Raw genomic sequence first — 19488 nt, forward strand, 5'->3', positions numbered from 1 at the left:
TCTTGCCTCTGTTTGTTAAATACACTCAGCGGGGATTCCAGCCCCAGTGTATTTCGGAGTTGCCATAGATACCACTTGCCTGAAATGGGGAAGCAAAAGATGTGGGGGAAGAGGAGCATGCAGACTCTATGACTCCAGTGCACTCAGGTAACAGCTCTTCTCTGTTTGTTCTTTAACTTTTGTTCTCAAAGTGCATCTGCACCTGGCACTTGTAGAAGAATTTCTGTTGGAAAATTTGAATGAAAGATTTGAAACTGAATGAAAGACTCTAACAATATTAACAGTAATGCTTGCATTTCACCATTCTCTTTTGATTCAATCTCTTTTTAGGGAGGAGGACAGATCGTCTTGTTTCAATATCAGCTGGAAATAATTGTCACTTAATAATTCACAAAAAAAAGTTGTGTTGAAACCTCAGTTTTATGCTAATGCTCCCTCACCTTTCAATATCTCTGCTGTCATTTTGTGTGTTTGTGTATGTGTGTGTGTGTGTGTGTGTGTGTGTAAATAAGTTATTAAAGCTCATTTTTCTCCATGTTGGAGCTGGATCAAAAAATGTAAGGCAAAGGTGCCACAAAACATGCTTGGCTTATCTAGAGACTAAAGTGCAGAGTTGTCTTTATCAGTTTATTGAAAGACCACTATAATTGTCTGAACTGCATTTATGAAAGGCTTCACCAGAAATGAAGAATGGAATAACAGTGGTAAGAGGAAAAAGGGAGAACAGGTTGTCCGTTCTCTCACCACAAGGAAAATAAACATCAGAGGAGGGTACATCTTGTTTTGAAAACTTGAAGCAAAGAGCAAAATCTCAGCTGGGACTCTTCTTGCTAATAAAACCTTATGATGTTATTGTTGCTGCTGTTGTTGCTGTCATTATGCCTGTAAAGCAAAAATGCCATCAATGGTCTTGATATCACTGGTACTATTTATGAGATGACTGAAAAAGTGAGTAACTGTTCTAAAAATATTAGTGCTATTCTTACTGAAGCACAATGGGGTGGAGGTCAGTGAATGCCTGAGATGCTTTCTTGACCGCAGACCACTCTACACCTGACCTGGGTGAGCTGACAAACTCCCCTCTCCAGGGTCCCCCCCCTTGATCCAAGTGTGCTTCCCCAGCCTTACCTGATGCAAATACAAATGTGTTCTTGATGCGTTCTGGTTGTGTGCTGCCTTCGGTGCAGGCTCTGATCAATCATTTCTCTCTCAGGTATGTGTACCTGGGGCTGACTTTGGTCTTGGGCACGGTGTCAGTTTTCTTCAGTGTTGCTGTCCTTTGGGTTCTCCGAAAAAGGTCTTCTCCACAAGATGAGACCCTCTCAGCCAACGGGGAGAGAGGCGCCTGTGGGACAAAGAGCAGAAAAGATAATTTTGTCAATAGTGACCAGTTAATTCAGTCAACTTACTGGCCAGAAAAGGAGACCAGACTTTAGAAAAACCGAGATCTCCACCGTGATTTTACCCAGTCCAGGCAAAAATCCATCATCAGTGAAGCAGTATCTTAGTAGCTACCCTGAAAATGTTCACCTTCTTGCAATTTTCACTGTGAACCCCGAAAGCAAAGACCACCAATCTTTAGCATGTGAACAGCTCTAAAAGCACTGCTCACCATGTTTTCTGCCGAGTGAGGGGATTTCCTATGGCTGGGGAGGTGCAGTGGTGCCCTCCCCAAAGTACCGTTTTCAGAGCCCCTCAGCTCCCTCCCTGCTCACGGAGCTGCCCTGCTGCCCCTCAGTCTCCTCCTGCTGTGAGGGGCCGTAGGGAGGCTGCCATGCAGCTCCCTCTGCCATGGGACCAGCCAAGGGCACGGATCCTGGCTTGGCAGCCCAGAGGGATCTCTGGCACGGCAGCCCATCCTTGCCAACAGCGAGGCACGGGGCAGGAGGAAGGCGGTTTGCTGGAAGGAAAAATCAGCCACAGGCTCTGGGCACCTCACAAATTCAAGCCACAACACTTAGGACGTCAAGTGTTGTGGTTAGGAATCCATTTTCCAATAGCTTTTTTCTAGCACAGCAATCAACTATAGAAGTTGTCGTTGCAGTCAAACAGGCCACAAGAGTACCATCCAAAGGAAACTGGAATGAAAATAGAGCTTTTTTGTAGATTTCCAGCAGTTTCTTGCTATTTGCTAGTACTCAGTGTACTAAATAATTCCATGCACTTTATGATGTAATAACAAAATTATAAAAGCTACATATGATTTATATTTTAAACAGCTATGACAAGACAGCTTGGGAAAAATAAAATTAATTAATTAAAAGACCAGGTGACTTGGGGTTTTTCCTTTTAATTTTTTGTATTTTCTAGCTGACAGTAAGACATTTTTGGGCTTTGTCAATATTTGATATTAATTATATCTGGGGTGGGGAGTGCAAAGCTTGCACTGGAAAAGATAATGGTGGCACCACAGGGATATCCTTTAAAGCAACCAGAATTCCTGAGGACATGTTGAAAAGTAGGCTTCATCCTTCATCACAATATTGGAGAAACAAACCCATATCACATAATTTGTGTCCCAGCAGTGACTGTAGGTACACTGCTGCCTCTCCTGTGGGCACATGAGGAGGGGCACATGAGTAAAAGTGGGATTTTCACTGGGCTTTATCAGTGATCAGAGTTTGTCCTGTGCCATTAGGGACCAACCTAACCCACTCAGTAGCAGCACCAAAGGATGGTGCTTAAGCACCAAATGTCTGCATAAGGCGAAGCTTTGAATGCAGTACTGGGGAAAATGCATTTGTCAGGGGAAGAACTAATGTCACCCGGATTTGCCACATGGGTGAGTGTGGCCTGGAATCTGGGAGACCCACTGTCCTGTCCCAGATCTTTGTCCTCCCAGGTGAGTGTCAGAGGCTGTGGGCACTGAGGGCCTGGACAGCTGTGGCTGTTCACTGGGCCTTGTGAACTGAATATTGAACTAAACAAACATAATTAAAATAATCGGAAGGTTTATGAATACAGGATTAATCAAGAGTTGTGGTTGGGGTGAATCACAAAGATTGGCATTCCTGTCTCAGGTCTCATCATCATCATAAAAATAGAAAAAATGTCAAACTGCACCACCATCCAGGAGAAAGAACAATGCTTGGAGCCTTCCAGAGCCTCCTGGAGAGGGCAGTTCCCATAGAAATGAGCTGTCAGATCCCATGAGAGGAAGGAGGAACCCAACTTAAGTGCACACTGGGATAAAAAGGGAGAGATATCTGAACTTCAGTACTTGGTGTCGTATGTGTGTCAAAGCCATGGGGATGATTCCTTCTTTGTGAATCAGTCCTGGCAGGGACACTGCTACTGTCCAATTATGGAGCTGTCACAGTGGCTGTTCTGCACATGCCTGGCAGCAAGTGGGGCAGGAAAATTAACCAATTTCACCTGGGAGAGAGAAAATTTTCTTCTCAGTAGCTGGGAGAGTGCTGTGTTTTGGATTCAGTAGGAGAACAATAATGGACAAAAAGTCCATTATTGTTGTAAAAATGATGAGTGGCAATTTAAATGTGGGGCCCTTTAACAGTGATTTAAAGCGGTCATTACTTAAGCAACATGTGGCTAATATCAGGAGGTTAGTCAACCAACAGCTCATCCCAGATTAATACAGTTCATTGAATTTTGAAGAGAGTAAATAAGGAAAGGATTTAGTGGAGGGCACTCACAGCTGGATGGTGACCAGGCCAAGAATCTCTCTCTCATGGCTGTTGAACATGGCAAGTTAGAAAGGTTGTTGTACACAACCAGAACCCTCTTGCTGATCGTGTGATCTTGGCACTTCTAAAATAAGATGCGGGAAAACAAAAACTTTTTAAAATAAAAAACAACCTGTGATAACATTATACAGTCAGCAAAAATCTGTTTATTTAACTGTGCTGACAGATTGGTTTTCAGTGTCTGGAAAACAACCACGATAAAACTATAATAGAAACAAAATTTTTTTATTATTATTTTTTTTTTCCTTTGGGATGTTTCTGACATCTGATAGATTTTTCTGTTAGGAAAAATCAAGACTCACTCATTCTAGTAAAAGATCTGCTCTAGTGTAACAAGATAGATGAACAGTTTATTGAAGTGGTTTTGTATATAATACCAGGTATTCAATTACATGAGCCATTACAATTTTTTCAGTCCTGTCACCTCAATTAATTTCCCAGACCACGTGAAGGTGATGGAGACTTGCCCTGGGACTTCACCTGAGGTCAGCATGGGATTTTTTCCTGCTGTTCTGTGATGTACACACATCACATTTGGATTGGCTACTAAAAAGGTCTGATCACTCTCACCTACCAATGACTTACACTTCAATTCTGTGTCTGTAATAACTCCAATCCAAGCTGCTGATTAAGACTGAATACAAAGAGAAGCTGTAAAACCAGCATTAATATCTAGCATTTTAAACAGAAAAAAAAGAGATAAAAGAAAAAAATATCAATAAAGCAGCACATCATGGTCTACTTTTCCAGACAGATGCATGATACAAATCAATGACAAAATTATCAAGTTCTTTTGCAAGGCAAATGCTCCACTGAACAGTGGAAGGATAAATTCCCAGACACTGGCTAAGATGGAGACAACAAATCAACCTCCTAGCATGCTCTTCTCTCTTGTCAGCTCTACAGCATCAAACACAAACTAGACACTCTGGGACAGAAGCACCAAAGAATCCTTTTCTATTGTGGTAAAGGCTATTTTCACCCTCTCAGGATTCCTGAGTAGTATCTTAACTACAGGAGTATTTGCTTACACTTGCTGTACACTATCCCTTTTATTTAGTTTGTTAACAAAGAGTTAAATTTTAAAATACATTGATTTTCTGTATCTAGGGATTAGTGTCCTGAGAATAAGAAGGGCTCTAATCAAAGCTGCCTACTCCAGTTGGCCTCTGCCTGGCCAGCAGCTCCCTGCTGCTGCTGCCTGCCCCTCCCAATTGTGCCTTGGCTGCCTCTTCTTCTGGTGGGATCTGCTGCCACCCTCTGCCTGGAGGAGTCTGCACCCAGCTCCTGTGCTAAAGGTGACTTACTGTGGCTTCTGTAAGGACTGCTTTTAACCTCAGCAGGAATCAGACATTACTGATGTCTCAGTGTTCTCATTAAGGGGATTTTAGATTTTACTATCATAATCCTTTTTTTTTTTCCCTCCTGCAAGTATGAGTAATATTGGAGGGGGGGGTCTTAGATGGAAAAAGAGATATGTCTCTCTTTTTTAGGTGTGAGACCATAGCCTTCAATTTGACTTCAGTAGTTTTCCATTGTGGTAGTCTTAATCAACAGTTCTTGGTTCAAGAAGTCAGCTTTGATTGTGAATGCTTCCACAGACAGTTTGGACAGCAGCAGTCTGAAGATAGAAAAATTCTTCTCAGCCATACTGAAAGCAAAGTACAAAAGATGTTTTAATCCTGAAAAGTTATAAATTAATGATACATACAGGGCTAGGAAAAATAGGGAGAAACTGATTTGTATTCACGTGTCAGAATGATGAAAATAAAGAAATACTGTTTCCCTTATATGCAAAAGAAAGTAGCACCTTTTTCTACAGGTTCTGGTACTTCGAAGTAACAGTCATTTTAGCTCCATCCCTTGCCAGATATTTAGGATTAAAAGGCCAAAACCCCACTTGGGTAGGCCTGATAACACATCAGAAAATGAAACCTTGGGAATGCAAAGCTTCATCATATTTGTAAAACAACAGGGAACACTTATCTTGGCACAGTCAGTGCTTAAGAGTGGAGCTGGTGACACACCCCTGGAGGAGGATGAGGACACAGGAGTTTGTGTATCTGAGTCCTTGGTGAAACACCAGCAACACGGAGCAGCAGCATGGTATGGTAGCCTGCAATAAAGAGCAATAAACAGGCACCAAGATGCTTGTCTTGTGACTAGAAAATGTCAAGCATGGTATAAGAAACCTGCTGGAAGTGGGTAGTTGATGTTTTATGCAACCATAGGACATGAAGGATCACTAAACTCTGAATAAAAAAGAGACCCACATCTGTTATAGAATCATGAATTTCCATCTCTTGCACATATTTAAAGTTAAGTAATGCTCTGACTGTGAGGACAAGTCTTTAAGAAAAATTGCAGGAACGGCAATATTGGTTGTTGAGGGTTTTTTTCATTCAGACTTACATATAATGGATGCAATCATAATCTAACACCATGGATTTTATCTGCAGTGATGAATGAAGTCCCCCTTGATTATATTACTGATCACTTAGTCACGGAAAACTAAAAATTGTTCCGCACAAAAAGTTTCAACCAGAAGGAATCAATAGAACAGCAGCAGAGGTTTCTGGAAGATTACTGAGATAGTTAACCTTGAAGTCATTACTGGGCACAGCAGACTGGTGATTTGGAGCAGCCAGAGTGGATTTATCAAGGGTACATCAAGGTCTGACTAAGCTGATTGATTTCTGTGAGAAATGATGGGTGACATTGTGAAACTGGTGGCAGGGAAGGGAGCAGGAACTACCAGGAATGGAATATTTTGATGTAACATCCAGGCAGACAGTAGTCATAGCTCACCTGTCTCAAGAATAACTTAGCTTTTAAGCACAATTACTCTCAGGAATCAGGCAGAATGAACAGCAGGGACACAACCAAATAAACCTGTTCTGGTTTCCTTCAGTCAGGGTTGTAAGAGATAAAGGGCTGCTCCAAAGTACACATAGCCCTAATACACTTCCATATTTCACCTGCCTTCACTGCTAATAGCAATAAACTATAAATGTGATCAGTCTTCTAAACATGAACGATTTTTGAACGCTCCCTTTGCTCTATATACCCAAGGAACTGCGTTTTATCTTCCTGCAAGTTCTTGGTTGGCTCTAGTAGATCTGAGCTGAATGGACTTTAGCCACAGACTATGAAAATAAAACTTCATAACGAAACGAATTGGAAAAAGGTTTCTTTCTAAAGTTGGGACACCATTTTTTTAAACACCAGGAAGGTGTGAACTATTATAATCTAGACAATTTCAGGAAAGAAAAAAAAAAAAGCTTTACAAGAACATACAAAAGGAACGCAGTTGCTTGTCTTCTTCCTAGTTAGCTTTTGACCGCTGTGGATAAACAGGGATTTGGGGACCTTTAACAGAGGACAGAACTGGGAGGAGACAAAATTAAAACTTTGGTTTGAGTTGGAAGTTAATGATTCTTCTACCATGTACCAGCAGAGCTTTGCTTAAGGAAAGAATTCTCTGCCTTTTGAGCATTTGGATGGTAGTATAGCTGCTGTTGTTGTGGATGCGGAACCTAGGTAGGAACCTCTTTAATATTTTTTCTGTTTGTCTTAACTTTAAAAGGTTGCCATTAGTGTTTGCAGCTATCCAACCTGACCTGTGTAGCACCGGTTGCATTTGCCACAATTGGTGGCACCAGCAGCAGTCCTGGTGGAAGTGTCAATGCTTCAGTGATGGCACCGTGTGCTGTATGTGTTTCTCTGAGCTGTCAGAATTGTGTGTCTTGAACAATGAGCACTGAGGTCTGCACAGCGCTGTAATACTCGTTTTTCATATCCAATGAACTTGAAAGGTCTTGCCATGGATGTATTTAAAAAGCAGTGAGTCATTTGGATTAGCACTGCAGTTAGAGTAAATCATTACAGTTCCTTAAATTACTGGAGGAAATACGGCTCTTGATTTGTGATTTGCTCTTCTACTGTGTGATGTCACAGTCCCTGAGAGTGCAGCTGTGGTGGCAATCACCCCAAAGACTTAGAGTGTCTTTGCTGGATTCTTAAAAGTCCTCAAACATCACTATATTTTTCTTTTATAAGACTCTACAAAACGTGCAGCAAACTGTTGTCTTGATCTTTGTAAACTTACTACCTGTTTTTCATGTGGACATTTTTCACTTGATGTTCTTATTCATTATAATTTGCATATAATTAGGGGATATAAAGCAAAGGTGAAAAATTTTATATCCAATAAGGGATAGATCTACTGAACAGGCCCTGGTCTCTATAAGATCATGTTCCCTGAAAAACCTAAGAAGTCTGTCTTTTGCAAGGTTGGCTGCATTTGCTCTGCAACTGAATTGCAAGTTGCTGCATGATTTCCCCTGGTGTCGTGGAAGCTGTCAGCTCTCAGCAGCACAAGCCATGCATGCCGATTATTAGTTAAGAGCTTTGACTTTCTCCCACCCAGAGTGGTTCTCTGAAGAGACTGCACTGCACATAAAATCAAGTGAATTTGTCAAATGTTCCAAAAAGTAAATTGAGCGTTAGATTTCATGTCTGTACTGCTTAGAATTCTTTTGGAAGAGGTTTGTTTTCTTCCCCTAGGAAGAAAGACTAGGTAATTTGTGTTTAGGCTGACTGACTACCTAAATAATACCGATACCTTACTTACCTAATCTTGTCTTTCTGCAAAAGCAACTCTCTCAGATCATTATTAGAGAAGAGTAGCTTGTGCAGGTAAAGAATGGTAGTTTCAGAGAACTTATATTAGTGAAAGGGCATGTTTGATGCAGAAAGCTTCATACTTTCGCTTTCATACTTCATATTTTTAACCAGACCCTTGATTTATTAAATATGGAAAAAATGCTAATGAAAAAAATCTAAAATAACAACTTTATCAATACTTAAAATTATCAGGCTCAGCAGCTACTGTGTGTTGTCATCAATTGTGACTTGACCTTTTACCTTTTTTCTAATGCTCTTGTGGCCTGGAATTTCCCCAGCCCTTATCTCTTCCATCTCCAGCTGATTATCTGTGTGATATATGTGTAGGTCAGGGTCATCTGAGGGTGGGAGGAGTTCCTGCCACCAGATTCTAAATCATGTTGTACCTTTAAACTCTCAAAAAAGCACCACTTCTCCAATCCTGTGACCTGCAATCATATGCTCCCTCAGCATATTATTGTAGTCATCAATGTATCATAATGACTAGAAACTTATATATTCAGGTTACACAAAGACAGGTGAATTTCAGAGGACTAGCTGCCCAATAGTATTTGTGTACTAACTGTTCCTAAGCACCAGGAACTTTATTTCATAAGGTTTTTGTTTGTAGCTCTGCAGTCTTGGAGAAATCCTTTCTCTGCCTCTTGTTCCTTTCTGTCTGAGTAGCCAAGGGGAAGGGGCAGCTAATTTTTTTTTGTCCTGGTACATGTGTTGACCGAGACTTACAGTATAGCCACAAAAGAGTTTGGGAAGTAGATATTAGCAGTGGAAAGCAGATGGACCTTTTTCAGCACTGGAAAAGTTTGTCCAACTTTTTTCAGCAGCATTCAAGCATATAAAACTTCTCTTTGTGTGATTTGTTCCCCTCTCTTTTTTTCTCCCTTTTCTCAAATGAGGAGAGGATTGTGAAAGGTGAAACAAATCAAACCATGTGAGCTGTGATTTCTGAGTTCTGACTTGAGAGCATTAATTTCAATGCTTTAATAGAATATGCAATACTCCTACCTGCAGATCTGAAGATGACTTGTTTCAAGTGACCCATTTTTTTCTGAGGGGCTCTGCGGTGGTTTCTGGATCATCCTTGAGAAATCTGTTCTGATTGTAGTGGGAGTTGCACAAACAGGCAAGTGTTTTCATTCTTTAAATAAACTTTGCAAACAGATACATAGACTTGCTTTACAGCTTCTCTCTGAAGTGTCCTTTTTAGTTGTTATCCATCTCCCAGATACAGAGTTTTTAAAAGCTGAGGGGAAAAAAGAAAGAAGTATTGAATTATTCATTGTAATAAACCAAAATACAACTTAATAGCAAAACAAGGCTTTAAACACTAAAACATTATCATGTGTCAAAGGACATATCATTGTCTATGGCTACAGGAAGTTCCTGAGGGAACTGGAGCAGTTCTGCTGAACTGCTGAGTTGCAGATATTTTCAAGCATGTGGGCATACAGCACTCTGCAAACAGAAAGAGATCAGGGACACCCTGCATATTACTGCAAGAAGAAAAACACATTTAATATCCTTACAGGAGGTTAGTTAGATGAAATAATAAATTCTTCTGTCACTAAGAATTGTTTCCAACAAGCCGGTGTAAAGGAATAAATTGGATTGCACAGCATTGCTACAGATTTTATCAAATCAATGACTGAGTTCTAAGCCACATGGCCTGCAAATTTAGAGCTTCCTAGGACTCCCTGTACTTCAGCACTGCTGCTTTGTGGACCCTTGTAGTTTATTTTGGGACAGAGATTTTGTCTCTTACTCCTCTGTCAAAATTGCCTTTCTAGTATTAAAAGACAGGACAAGGTAAAAATGGGGGGTGCTTATGTCTCCTAAGAAAAAAAGATGTCAAAACTAGCTATTTCAGAATTTAAACAAATGCACACTAGGAAGCATGCAAGTCATTGAGCCAAACCATTTTAAGTAGAAAGGTTCAGTTTCAATATCTCATAATTAGTTTCATAATTAGTAATCAGTTTCACCAAATTCATCAGAGAGGTCCTTAAGCAACTCTATTTTGGCATATGTGCTTTTGTATTTATTGCTGTTTTCTCTTCAGTTCAGATCATTCAGTAAAGAAACCAATCATGACAGTGGAAACCAAACCCAGTAATGTCAATGACTCAAATCAGGAAGCAGAACCTGACCAGCTTTTGGATGATGAAGGAAACAAAAATCCACCAGTCAAAAAGACTTCCTCTTGCGCTGGATTGAAGGTTTGGTGCCTTAGCAATATCACCATGAATTACCACTGTTACCTGTTAAGAAATGTTGTTCAAGATGTGACATGCCAAAATCCTTCATTCCTGTTCCACCTATCTTTTGAGGAACTGGATGTGCACTAGAGGTCTGGGGGATCATCAGATCTTATCTTTTTTCTAAAGAAAAAAAAATCATGATCTACTGTATTCCCTCACAAGTTACTTGTAGGTGGATCTCCTTCTTGGCCATTAGAGAGAGGCAGCACTTCAAGTGGGAGACTTGAGCCAGCCTCAGTTAGGTACCTACAACACACTTGTCTGGAGGTTGCTGCCACCACCAGTCTTGTAGAGTCAAAATAAGGTGAGGTGAACCGTATTTCATCAATTGTTTGGTGGTTTGGCGTTTTGGACCTGACTGAGGATCGCATTTTAAAACCCAAACAAGCCCGGTAATTTTTGTTTGTGTTTTCATGCTTATCAGTATTTTGAGATTTCAGCCAAACCCTCTGAGAGCACTGCTGACATAAGGCACAAAGGGTGATTCTCAGAATTTTTGCCAGTCAAGCTGAGCAAATATAGAACATGCCAGGACAAACCGAACATGTCAGGACAAACCCCACACTTGGAAGATTTTTCTCTTCATTCCTGGCAAAAAGAAATAAACAAATTTGCAAGCTGTTGCTTCTTGGATTGGCTTAATTTCTTACATTAGATAGTATTGCAATGTCTAAACCTGTATGTACTTTGTTTATTTACCCAGGTTTCTGTTGTATTGGAACTCTTGCCCAGTGACCAACAAGTCTATTTGGTTTTTAAACTATGTGGAAATCACTGGATAATATTTAAACAAACTTAAATATTTTACCAAATAAATCGTTATTTGCAAAAGCCACAATGTGTGTTGGTGGAAGCAACAGTCAAACTACAAAAGAGTATTAAGCTGTTCCTTGTGAGATATATGGTATGCAAGCAAAATTTCAAAATATATCATATGACACAGAGATGAACTCAGTGCCACATTCCTCATACTGTACCATAAAAACTTGTTTAAAGCCTTTGTGTTGATGCCACACAGTTGAGTTAGAATCTGTTATGAATTGGCCTAAAACAAAGGGACATGTGACCCAACCTAAAGCTAATTTGGGTTAAGGTTCACTTTGCCACTCCAGTTTGAGTAGCCAATATATGTCAGGATGATGATTGTTTCACACCATTTAAAATATACTTGATCCTTCTGTGACCAGTTTTTCTGCCTCTCCCTGCCATTTTCTCTCTGAATCTTCCCCCAGGTGTTTCTGGCTGCTCTGTCCTTCAGCTACTTCAGTAAAGCCTTGTCTGGTACGATAATGAAGAGCTCCATCACTCAGATTGAGCGGAGGTTTGACCTGACGTCATCTACCGCCGGTTTCGTTGATGGGAGCTTCGAGATGGGTAAGGGATGTTCCCCAACATGCAGAAAACTGCTCAGAGAACCATGAGACAGCATCTTGCATTAACTCTGGTTCATTGCCTTGCAGGCAACTTGCTGGTGATTGCATTTGTAAGTTATTTTGGAGCTAAGCTTCATAGACCCAAAGTAATAGCTGTGGGATGCTTTACTATGGCTTTGGGATGCTTTTTATCAGCCATGCCTCATTTCTTCATGGGATAGTAAGTACTAATCATGCTTAATTTGGGTAACCTAACAATTGTATTGTGCTTTCTGGTTTTTAAATGAAACTTGTTGTGTGTTTAGCCTTAGATTTCCTGTAGAACCTCACTTCCGAGTGCAATGAACCCCACGTGACACACACATCACTATTGTGATGGTGAATGTTCATTCAAAAAGTTCATCTCTTCTGAAGTGAAAGTTCAGCTCCTTGAAAAAAAGGAAAAAATCACTCTACTTTAGTTTCCATTCAGGTTTGTTTAGAAAGGAGGAAAATAATGAAATTATGCTAGAGCCTGCAGATGGATGAGTGCTGGTAGAACTCTTATCAGGATTTTTCTCTTCCGAATGCACATCGCTGGCTAAACTGGTTTTCTGTATCTGGTTACTTTTTATTCACCTTCTCCTGGCTCAGAGAATTACTGCATTATGTTTATATGTGATCAAGTTTCCAGTCATAGCTTGAGCACAGGGATAACAAATAGAGTAAAACATATTTCTGTCGATTTCTTAAATATATAGAATAACTTTAGGCATACTACTGCAAAAAGAAAACAGGAATGCTTTCTTTCGTTAGTGGATCTTGCACTAGAATCAGACTTTTCATCAGCTTTTCACTCTTTAAGACACACCATCTATCACACTCATTTACGCTGGGCAACTCGTGAACCTGAGCCTCAACATTTGTGGAGGAACTGTTCTGCCCCGTGTCTCCTGATGGCTGCTCTTTGTTTCAGCCTGAAAAATAAGCCTGCCTGGTCTAACAGAGCCAGGGCAATTCCTTGAAGCAGAATGTGTGCTTTACCATGTTGTTCTGCTAAGGCTAATTGTACTTTGCCCCTCAGCAGCACTTGTTTCTGGGAGAGGGATGGTGTTAAAGCAGCTGAACAGACCAAACACACATCAAAGATGGAAAAGGAACCTTTGCTCAAACTCAAGACATTCTTTTTCTCCTTGACTGTGGGGTCAACACAGAGAACTCACTTGGACCTGACCCTAAATTCAGACAGCAAAAATTCAATCCTACCTGAAATACTTTCATAACCCCTTTTGAATCTCCCAGCTTAAAACATTATGTCTTCCAGACAGAGAATCCAAGATTTTATTTGTTCTTAATTTTAGCATTTTGGTTTTCTAAAATGCTCTTAAATAATCTTATTTGCTCCTTCAGTAGCCATTTGAATTGATATTTGCTATCTTTCTCTTTAGGGAAACAGCAGCCAAGTGGTTCCAGCCCTACCACACTGTTGTTTCCCTAGCGAGCACTACTTCTAAATCTGCTGTTGTGTGTTTGCAGCTATAAATATGAGACAACATCACATACAGCTGCTTCAGCCAACTTAACTTCCATCATAAGTCCCTGTTCCCTACATCAAGATGTGAATGACACTGTCCTGGAAGTCTCACGATCAGGTACAGAACTGTAAATGAAAGTACAAATACTGGAGCTTGTTTTGTCCTTGGTTGCAAGGATTCAGTTACCCAGAACCTGGAGTTGGTGAGTGGAAGAACTAGTGTGACAGGACATGAAACTGCACAGAGTTTAACAGAAATAAATGGAGATTTCTATTACCCTCCTCACAATATGGAATACAGCTGGTTTATGTGTTGCTTGTATGGGACACAGGTTGAGAATGAGCCAAGTTCTGCTCCAGAAACCATCTCAAACTTCTCACATTAAAGATACATGATACATGCCAGGTAATATATTTATAAAAATATCAATAAGTTATTATTTTAATGAGCATTTTTTCTGATAGGTGATACTTACCTGTATCAAATGCAATGGAGGTGAAAGAATGTGTTATTTAAACATCATGAAAAGTTACAATGGGGTTGACAACCTTTCATGTATCTTCTATAAGGAAGTGTTCTTAATAGCTTGATTTCTAATCTGTAATTATTTCATGTGCTACATTTCCTGTGACTGCTCCCCTGTTTCCCATTCAAATATTTTATTACAAAGGTGTAAACTCTCATCTGCAGGCTGTGAGAAGGAGCCATCCTCATATATGTGGATATATATTTTACTGGGAAACATGTTACGTGGCATTGGTGAGACACCAATAACACCACTGGGCATCTCTTACCTCGATGATTTTGCTAAAGAAGAGAATGTTCCTGTGTATGTAGGTAATCTCAACATGAAGTAAACTGCGAGATTCCTAGTATAAGAGGTCGATCACCCTCTGCAGAAGACAACATTCAGCCATTAGAGGGTACTAGCATCTGCTTCATTGTATTTTCAGCATGTTTGCACACAATAGCCATGATGGGCCCCATGTTTGGTTTCCTGTTGGGATCTCTATGTGCAAAACTGTACGTGGATATTGGATTTGTGGATCCAGGTAAGCAAAACAGAGAAGAAGTGAAAGTAAGCTAATACTTGTTCATAAGAATTTTCATTATATTAATTATAGTAAAATATTTCATATTTGAATTCTATTTATTGCATAATTTATTACAATTTTACTAAATTACTGAAAGCTTTTAGAGTAAAGGCAGAACTAGATTGGGACCATATTTTAGAACTGTGCTTTAAGATTAAAGGATTGTAATACACACTTAACTCTATGAATTAGTACCAAGAACTCTCAGAACAGAATCAAGATTTTCTAAACTGGAATTTAAACAAAAAGATTCTGCTAGTACAGCAGCTTTATAGTTTGGGGGAATTACACACCCTTTCCCCTGAGTATTTTTCATTATTTACATTCCACATAGCTTTTGCAGTAAAATATACACATTTTCTCAGCCCTTGCTTATTCAGATGAAATGAAAACACGTGTATGTACTCACATCTGCACAACGCCAGAGGGGACACAGCAATCCCTGTGAGTGGTAGCTGTGGTCCTTCATCCTGTTCCTTTTCAGTGGTCTTGTTTTTCTAGCAGGACACACAAGTTTTCAGATCTTCAGGATCCTGTAGTTAGATAGGTGAACTACTTAGTCTTTGCCCTTTGTTAAGTCAGTGTTCTATTTTATTTAAGAGTAAGAAAATGAGCCACCTCCAGTAATGCAGTGAAAATCTTATAATCTTGGTCCCTCACTAAGCATGTCAGAATTAAAAATCATTAAGAACACAACCAGCTACTCTCATCTTCCTTGCAATACATTTAAAGCCATGGGTGATTTCACTGACACTACAGAGAATGTCCAATTGCTTAACAGCAACCTACACCATTCAGAAAAGCAGAGGGTGTCTTAGGAGCCAAAAACCACACCATGTTTGAAGCCTGTCTGCCACCCCTTTTGGTTTCTCATGTGTTGGGTAAGGACCTTGGTGTAGCTATGTCTGTCACAAAACATCAGCCAGAGAAAGGTGTGGAATGGCAGATAAAATAATTCTGGACTAACAGGAATGGCTTTGAACTAAAAGAAAGTTAATTTGGATTAGATGCCAGGAAGAAATTCTTACCCGTGAGGAGGGTGTAACCGGTTGTCCAGAGAAGCTGCGGATGCGCCATCCCAGGAAGTGTTCAAGGCCAGGTTGGATGGGTCTCAGACCATCCTGGTCAACTGGAAAGTGTCCCTGGCCACAGGCCACCTTCCAAACCAAACCAGTCTATGATTCTATAACACCGTTCAGGGTATGATACCTGATGCCTTCATTGCATGAATGGTCCCTCATTAGATGTTTACTGCTGGAAGTCAGACACTCTAAAATGCAGCAGAACAAGGGTGGGGAAGGTTCAGCTTCTTCACTGGGGTAACTTGTGCCTGTTTCCCTCATTTCTAGGGAGCATCACTATCACCCCACAGGATTCCCGCTGGGTGGGCGCATGGTGGCTGGGCTTTTTAATAGGTGGAGCAACCAGTTTCCTATCTGCTATTCCATTCTGCTTCCTGCCAAGGAGTCTGAAAAAGCCAGAGGAAGCCAGTAAGGACAAAACTTCACACAGTCTCTTGGAAAGCATGGGTGCCACGAGGAATAAACTTTCTCCTGAAAAACCTAAGCCAAGGAAGTGGTCATTAATACTGAAAGGCAAGTGTTTCTCATGTTGTATAAATGTGAAAAGCAGTGGGCACAACACACATAGGAAATGTAGCAGTTCTGCAAAATATTTTGCCTTCCCTGCACTTCCATCTGAACTAGGCACCTGTCCCCAAGAAAGACAAGGTCCACCAAAAATTATTAGAAGCGAAAGAGCTTGTTCAGACTCGGAATTTCTGCATGCACCATCTGAAATAAATCATCATCTGAGTGGCATCTTCCGCTAAAATTCTGTGCTGGAAGAAATTTGAACACTGGAAAAGTGTTCCTGTATCTGAATGTAAAGAAAACATTCAAAGGCCCTTTTTGCAATATGGAAAGACAAATTATTAATTTGAGAGTGTTCATGGAGACTCTGAAGTACACTGGTGCCTGATGAAAATACATCAGGCTTGAATAGCTCTGTTTGTGCAGTCCTTAGGCAAAAAATAAAGTGCTGGAAAGGTGATGGAAAGAAGTGGCTTTGCTTCATTTGTGAAATTTTTTGTTCAGATCCCAGTGAAAGACACTGGACACCTCTGCCAAGGCAGCTCTCACTTAGCCTTGAGCCTGTGAGATAATATTCATGCAAGCTGAACAAAGTCTGTGCCATGTGGAGCCCCTTAGCCTTCATGTGCATTTCTCAATAGAGCACCCTGGCTTACTTCTGTCTTCTTTTAGGATTCTGTTCCTATATCTCAACCTCTGTGTTTTTCAAGAACCTGATTTTGCTTTCAGATACCATCATGCAAATGAAGATCAATACAACTCGCACTCGGACAGCTGAGAACAGGACCTTCCCCTAAGTTTTGCAGGTTACTCACCATAATTATGCCATGCATCTTTCAATGCCAACTCATATGTCCCTTTCTTTCAGATTTCTGTAACTCCCTGAAAAAAGTATTGGGTAATCGAATGTACTTTACATTTTTGTGTTGCTCACTGTTACAGTTCAGTGGTTTTATTGGTTTCTTGACTTACAAACCAAAGTACATGGAACAGCAGTATGGACAATCTACATCCAAATCCAACTTTCTAATAGGTGAGTTCTACTGTGCAAGGACTGCTTGTGCTGTAAGCAGTGCATGGGGATAAGTTCTGGTGTACTTTATCTGGGGCTAATTCCAAACAGAACAGGTTGAGGTAAATGGTGGTCTGATCTGAACCTGAATTATAAAACATACAGGGTTTTTGCCCCTGGCACCATAAGAAGTTTTTAAGTTATATGATGTTACATTGCATTTATATTATATTTATAGGAAGGGCACCCCAAGTACGCAATGAGTGGGGTGTGGAAGTTTTAGCTTCTGAAGCATCTGGCAAGTTCCCTGCAATGAAGTGGGTTTGGAGCCTTAGGCACTTCACAAAAAGGTTGTGCAACCCAGGGACTGGACTGAACACAAACCTTCCTAAAGTCATAGCAGACCATGAAGCTGCCAGGAACAAAAGACTTAGGAGAGACTTTGGCTCTTAAGACTATAATGATTCTTTAATTCTGTCATTGCCCTTCTATTATCTCTTTCAGGAATGACATCCTTACCCCCTGTAGGTATTGGAATTTTCCTAGGAGGACTTATAATGAAAAAGTACAAAATGGGCATCATTGGAGCAACAAAGTTTTCATTTATCATGTCATTTTTATCCTATGCCATCAGTTTGCTACACTTTTTTGTTGGCTGTGATAACTATGTGGTGGCAGGAATGACAGTGTCCTATGAAGGGTGAGTATAAAATAGAAAATATTGTGCTTTTCTCCATAGTTCTCAAAAAATGTACTGTGACATCAAGGCTAAAAGAGAAACATGCTTTTGGAATGCTTGAGAGAAAGTGAACACTACCACATGTCATTGGGTAGTTTTGTTGGTCAGCAGAGTGTCAGCCTGACAAAGCCCAGCACTGGGTAAAGATTAATCAGGAATTGCATCATTAGCAACGCAGGTGGTTTTGCTGGGGGAGGGTGAGAGTATTGCTGTGCAATGTTTTCACTCAGAATGGAAATGGTGCAACAGGGAACACGCTTAGGAAGCACTGGGATGAAAAAACAGCAAGAACTTAAGTTTCACTTACCTAGAAAGGAGAAGATGAGTGAACACATATCTTTTTCTCAAGACACAAATGATATCTTCATTTCCTGTGTTCTTCATATCCTGAATGAAAAGTTAGGCTAGGCTTTAACAGAGAGGTATTTTTTAATACAGAGACCTGGAGATCTGGTGTCTGTCGCTGGTGCATTTTTGCATTTATACTTGATAAGACTGTGATAACTCTTTCTAGCTCTAAATTCAGTTAGCGGGGAGTCCAACTGACCTTCCCCTCCTTTCTCTTTTCAGTCTACACTGATAAAACCAGTAGCAAAGCTTTCATTTGTTTTAAAATTCTCTATATTCTGGTAATCATTTAATATCAGTGCAAGTAGGATGGAATCTGAAACAGACCAATAGTGATGTAGGAACCCAGCTGTGAAAACATGTCCTGGGCATGTGAGGTGGGTTTCAGAACAGCAACGCTGTCACACAGAAGGGACTTCACTGACTTCAGCACCGAATTAAAAATCTCTTACACTTGTCTGCATTTAACTTCCAAGCAACCCCATTCTGTACCACAACAATTCCTTATTTTCTGAATGCAACTCCCACTGCAAATGTGCCTCCAACACGTGGGATCCTGTGTGTGGAGCCAATGGAATCACCTATGTTTCGGCGTGTCTGGCTGGATGCACGACTTCCACGGGACATGGAAAGAACACAGTAAGACCTTGCTTTGGTTTCCAAGGTTTCCTACCAGCTTATTTTCCATGTAACATCAGGGATTTAGTAGGATAATGCATTTCAGGAAAATCAAAGTTACAGTAAGGTACTTTTGATTTCTGGCTACAAACAGCACAGAAAAGAGAGATTCCTATGAGTTATTGCACATTAAGCAAAAAGCCCTAACTCCTTGTTCTAGATATTAACTTTCATCTTCTGTAGGTTGAGCACAAGAGGGGGAAACACACAAATCAAATTGGTTTCATTTTGCCTGAAGGCTGTCCATAGGAGGCTTTCCCTAAGTAGACTAAGTACACTAAGATAGAACAGTATCTTCGCTGCTACAGATCATTAACATTTAAGTATGAAAAATGGGTTAAGGAAAGGCAGCTTGTTTCCTCCATGTGAGACTTTGGGATGTCAGGAAACTGCTTGTTTTTCTGGGTGACCGATTTTTGCTTACCATGGAGCGATGGAGATCAGAGTCCCAGAGACAAAACTGCAGTCCATGGATGTAAACCTTCACTGG

At 40.4% G+C, this 19488-nt stretch overlaps 1 protein-coding gene across 8 annotated transcripts in view; it reads left to right on the top strand.

Annotated features, from left to right (window-relative positions):
- LOC116995815 (solute carrier organic anion transporter family member 1C1-like) overlaps positions 1 to 19488 on the top strand; it is a 42415-nt gene that overhangs the window by 20090 nt on the left and 2837 nt on the right. For 3 of the 8 annotated variants that reach the window (XM_033058816.2, XM_033058815.2, XM_033058817.1), the window contains exons 14-15: positions 30 to 147; positions 1214 to 2243. In XM_033058816.2, the coding sequence (XP_032914707.1) occupies positions 30 to 147; positions 1214 to 1436 (341 nt within the window). In that variant the 3' untranslated portion in view covers positions 1437 to 2243. Of the gene's footprint in view, positions 1 to 29; positions 148 to 1213; positions 2244 to 4896; positions 5003 to 9032; positions 9303 to 9401; positions 9514 to 10449; positions 10607 to 11880; positions 12023 to 12108; positions 12242 to 13536; positions 13653 to 14225; positions 14373 to 14488; positions 14588 to 15978; positions 16225 to 17089; positions 17255 to 17737; positions 17934 to 18796; positions 18960 to 19488 lie in introns of those variants that run through there. The other 5 variants (XM_033058819.2, XM_042779227.1, XM_033058820.2 and 2 more) reach the window with 5 other exon arrangements.

The sequence above is a fragment of the Catharus ustulatus genome, chromosome 4 (genome assembly GCF_009819885.2).
Source record: "Catharus ustulatus isolate bCatUst1 chromosome 4, bCatUst1.pri.v2, whole genome shotgun sequence".
Taxonomy (NCBI): domain Eukaryota; kingdom Metazoa; phylum Chordata; class Aves; order Passeriformes; family Turdidae; genus Catharus; species Catharus ustulatus.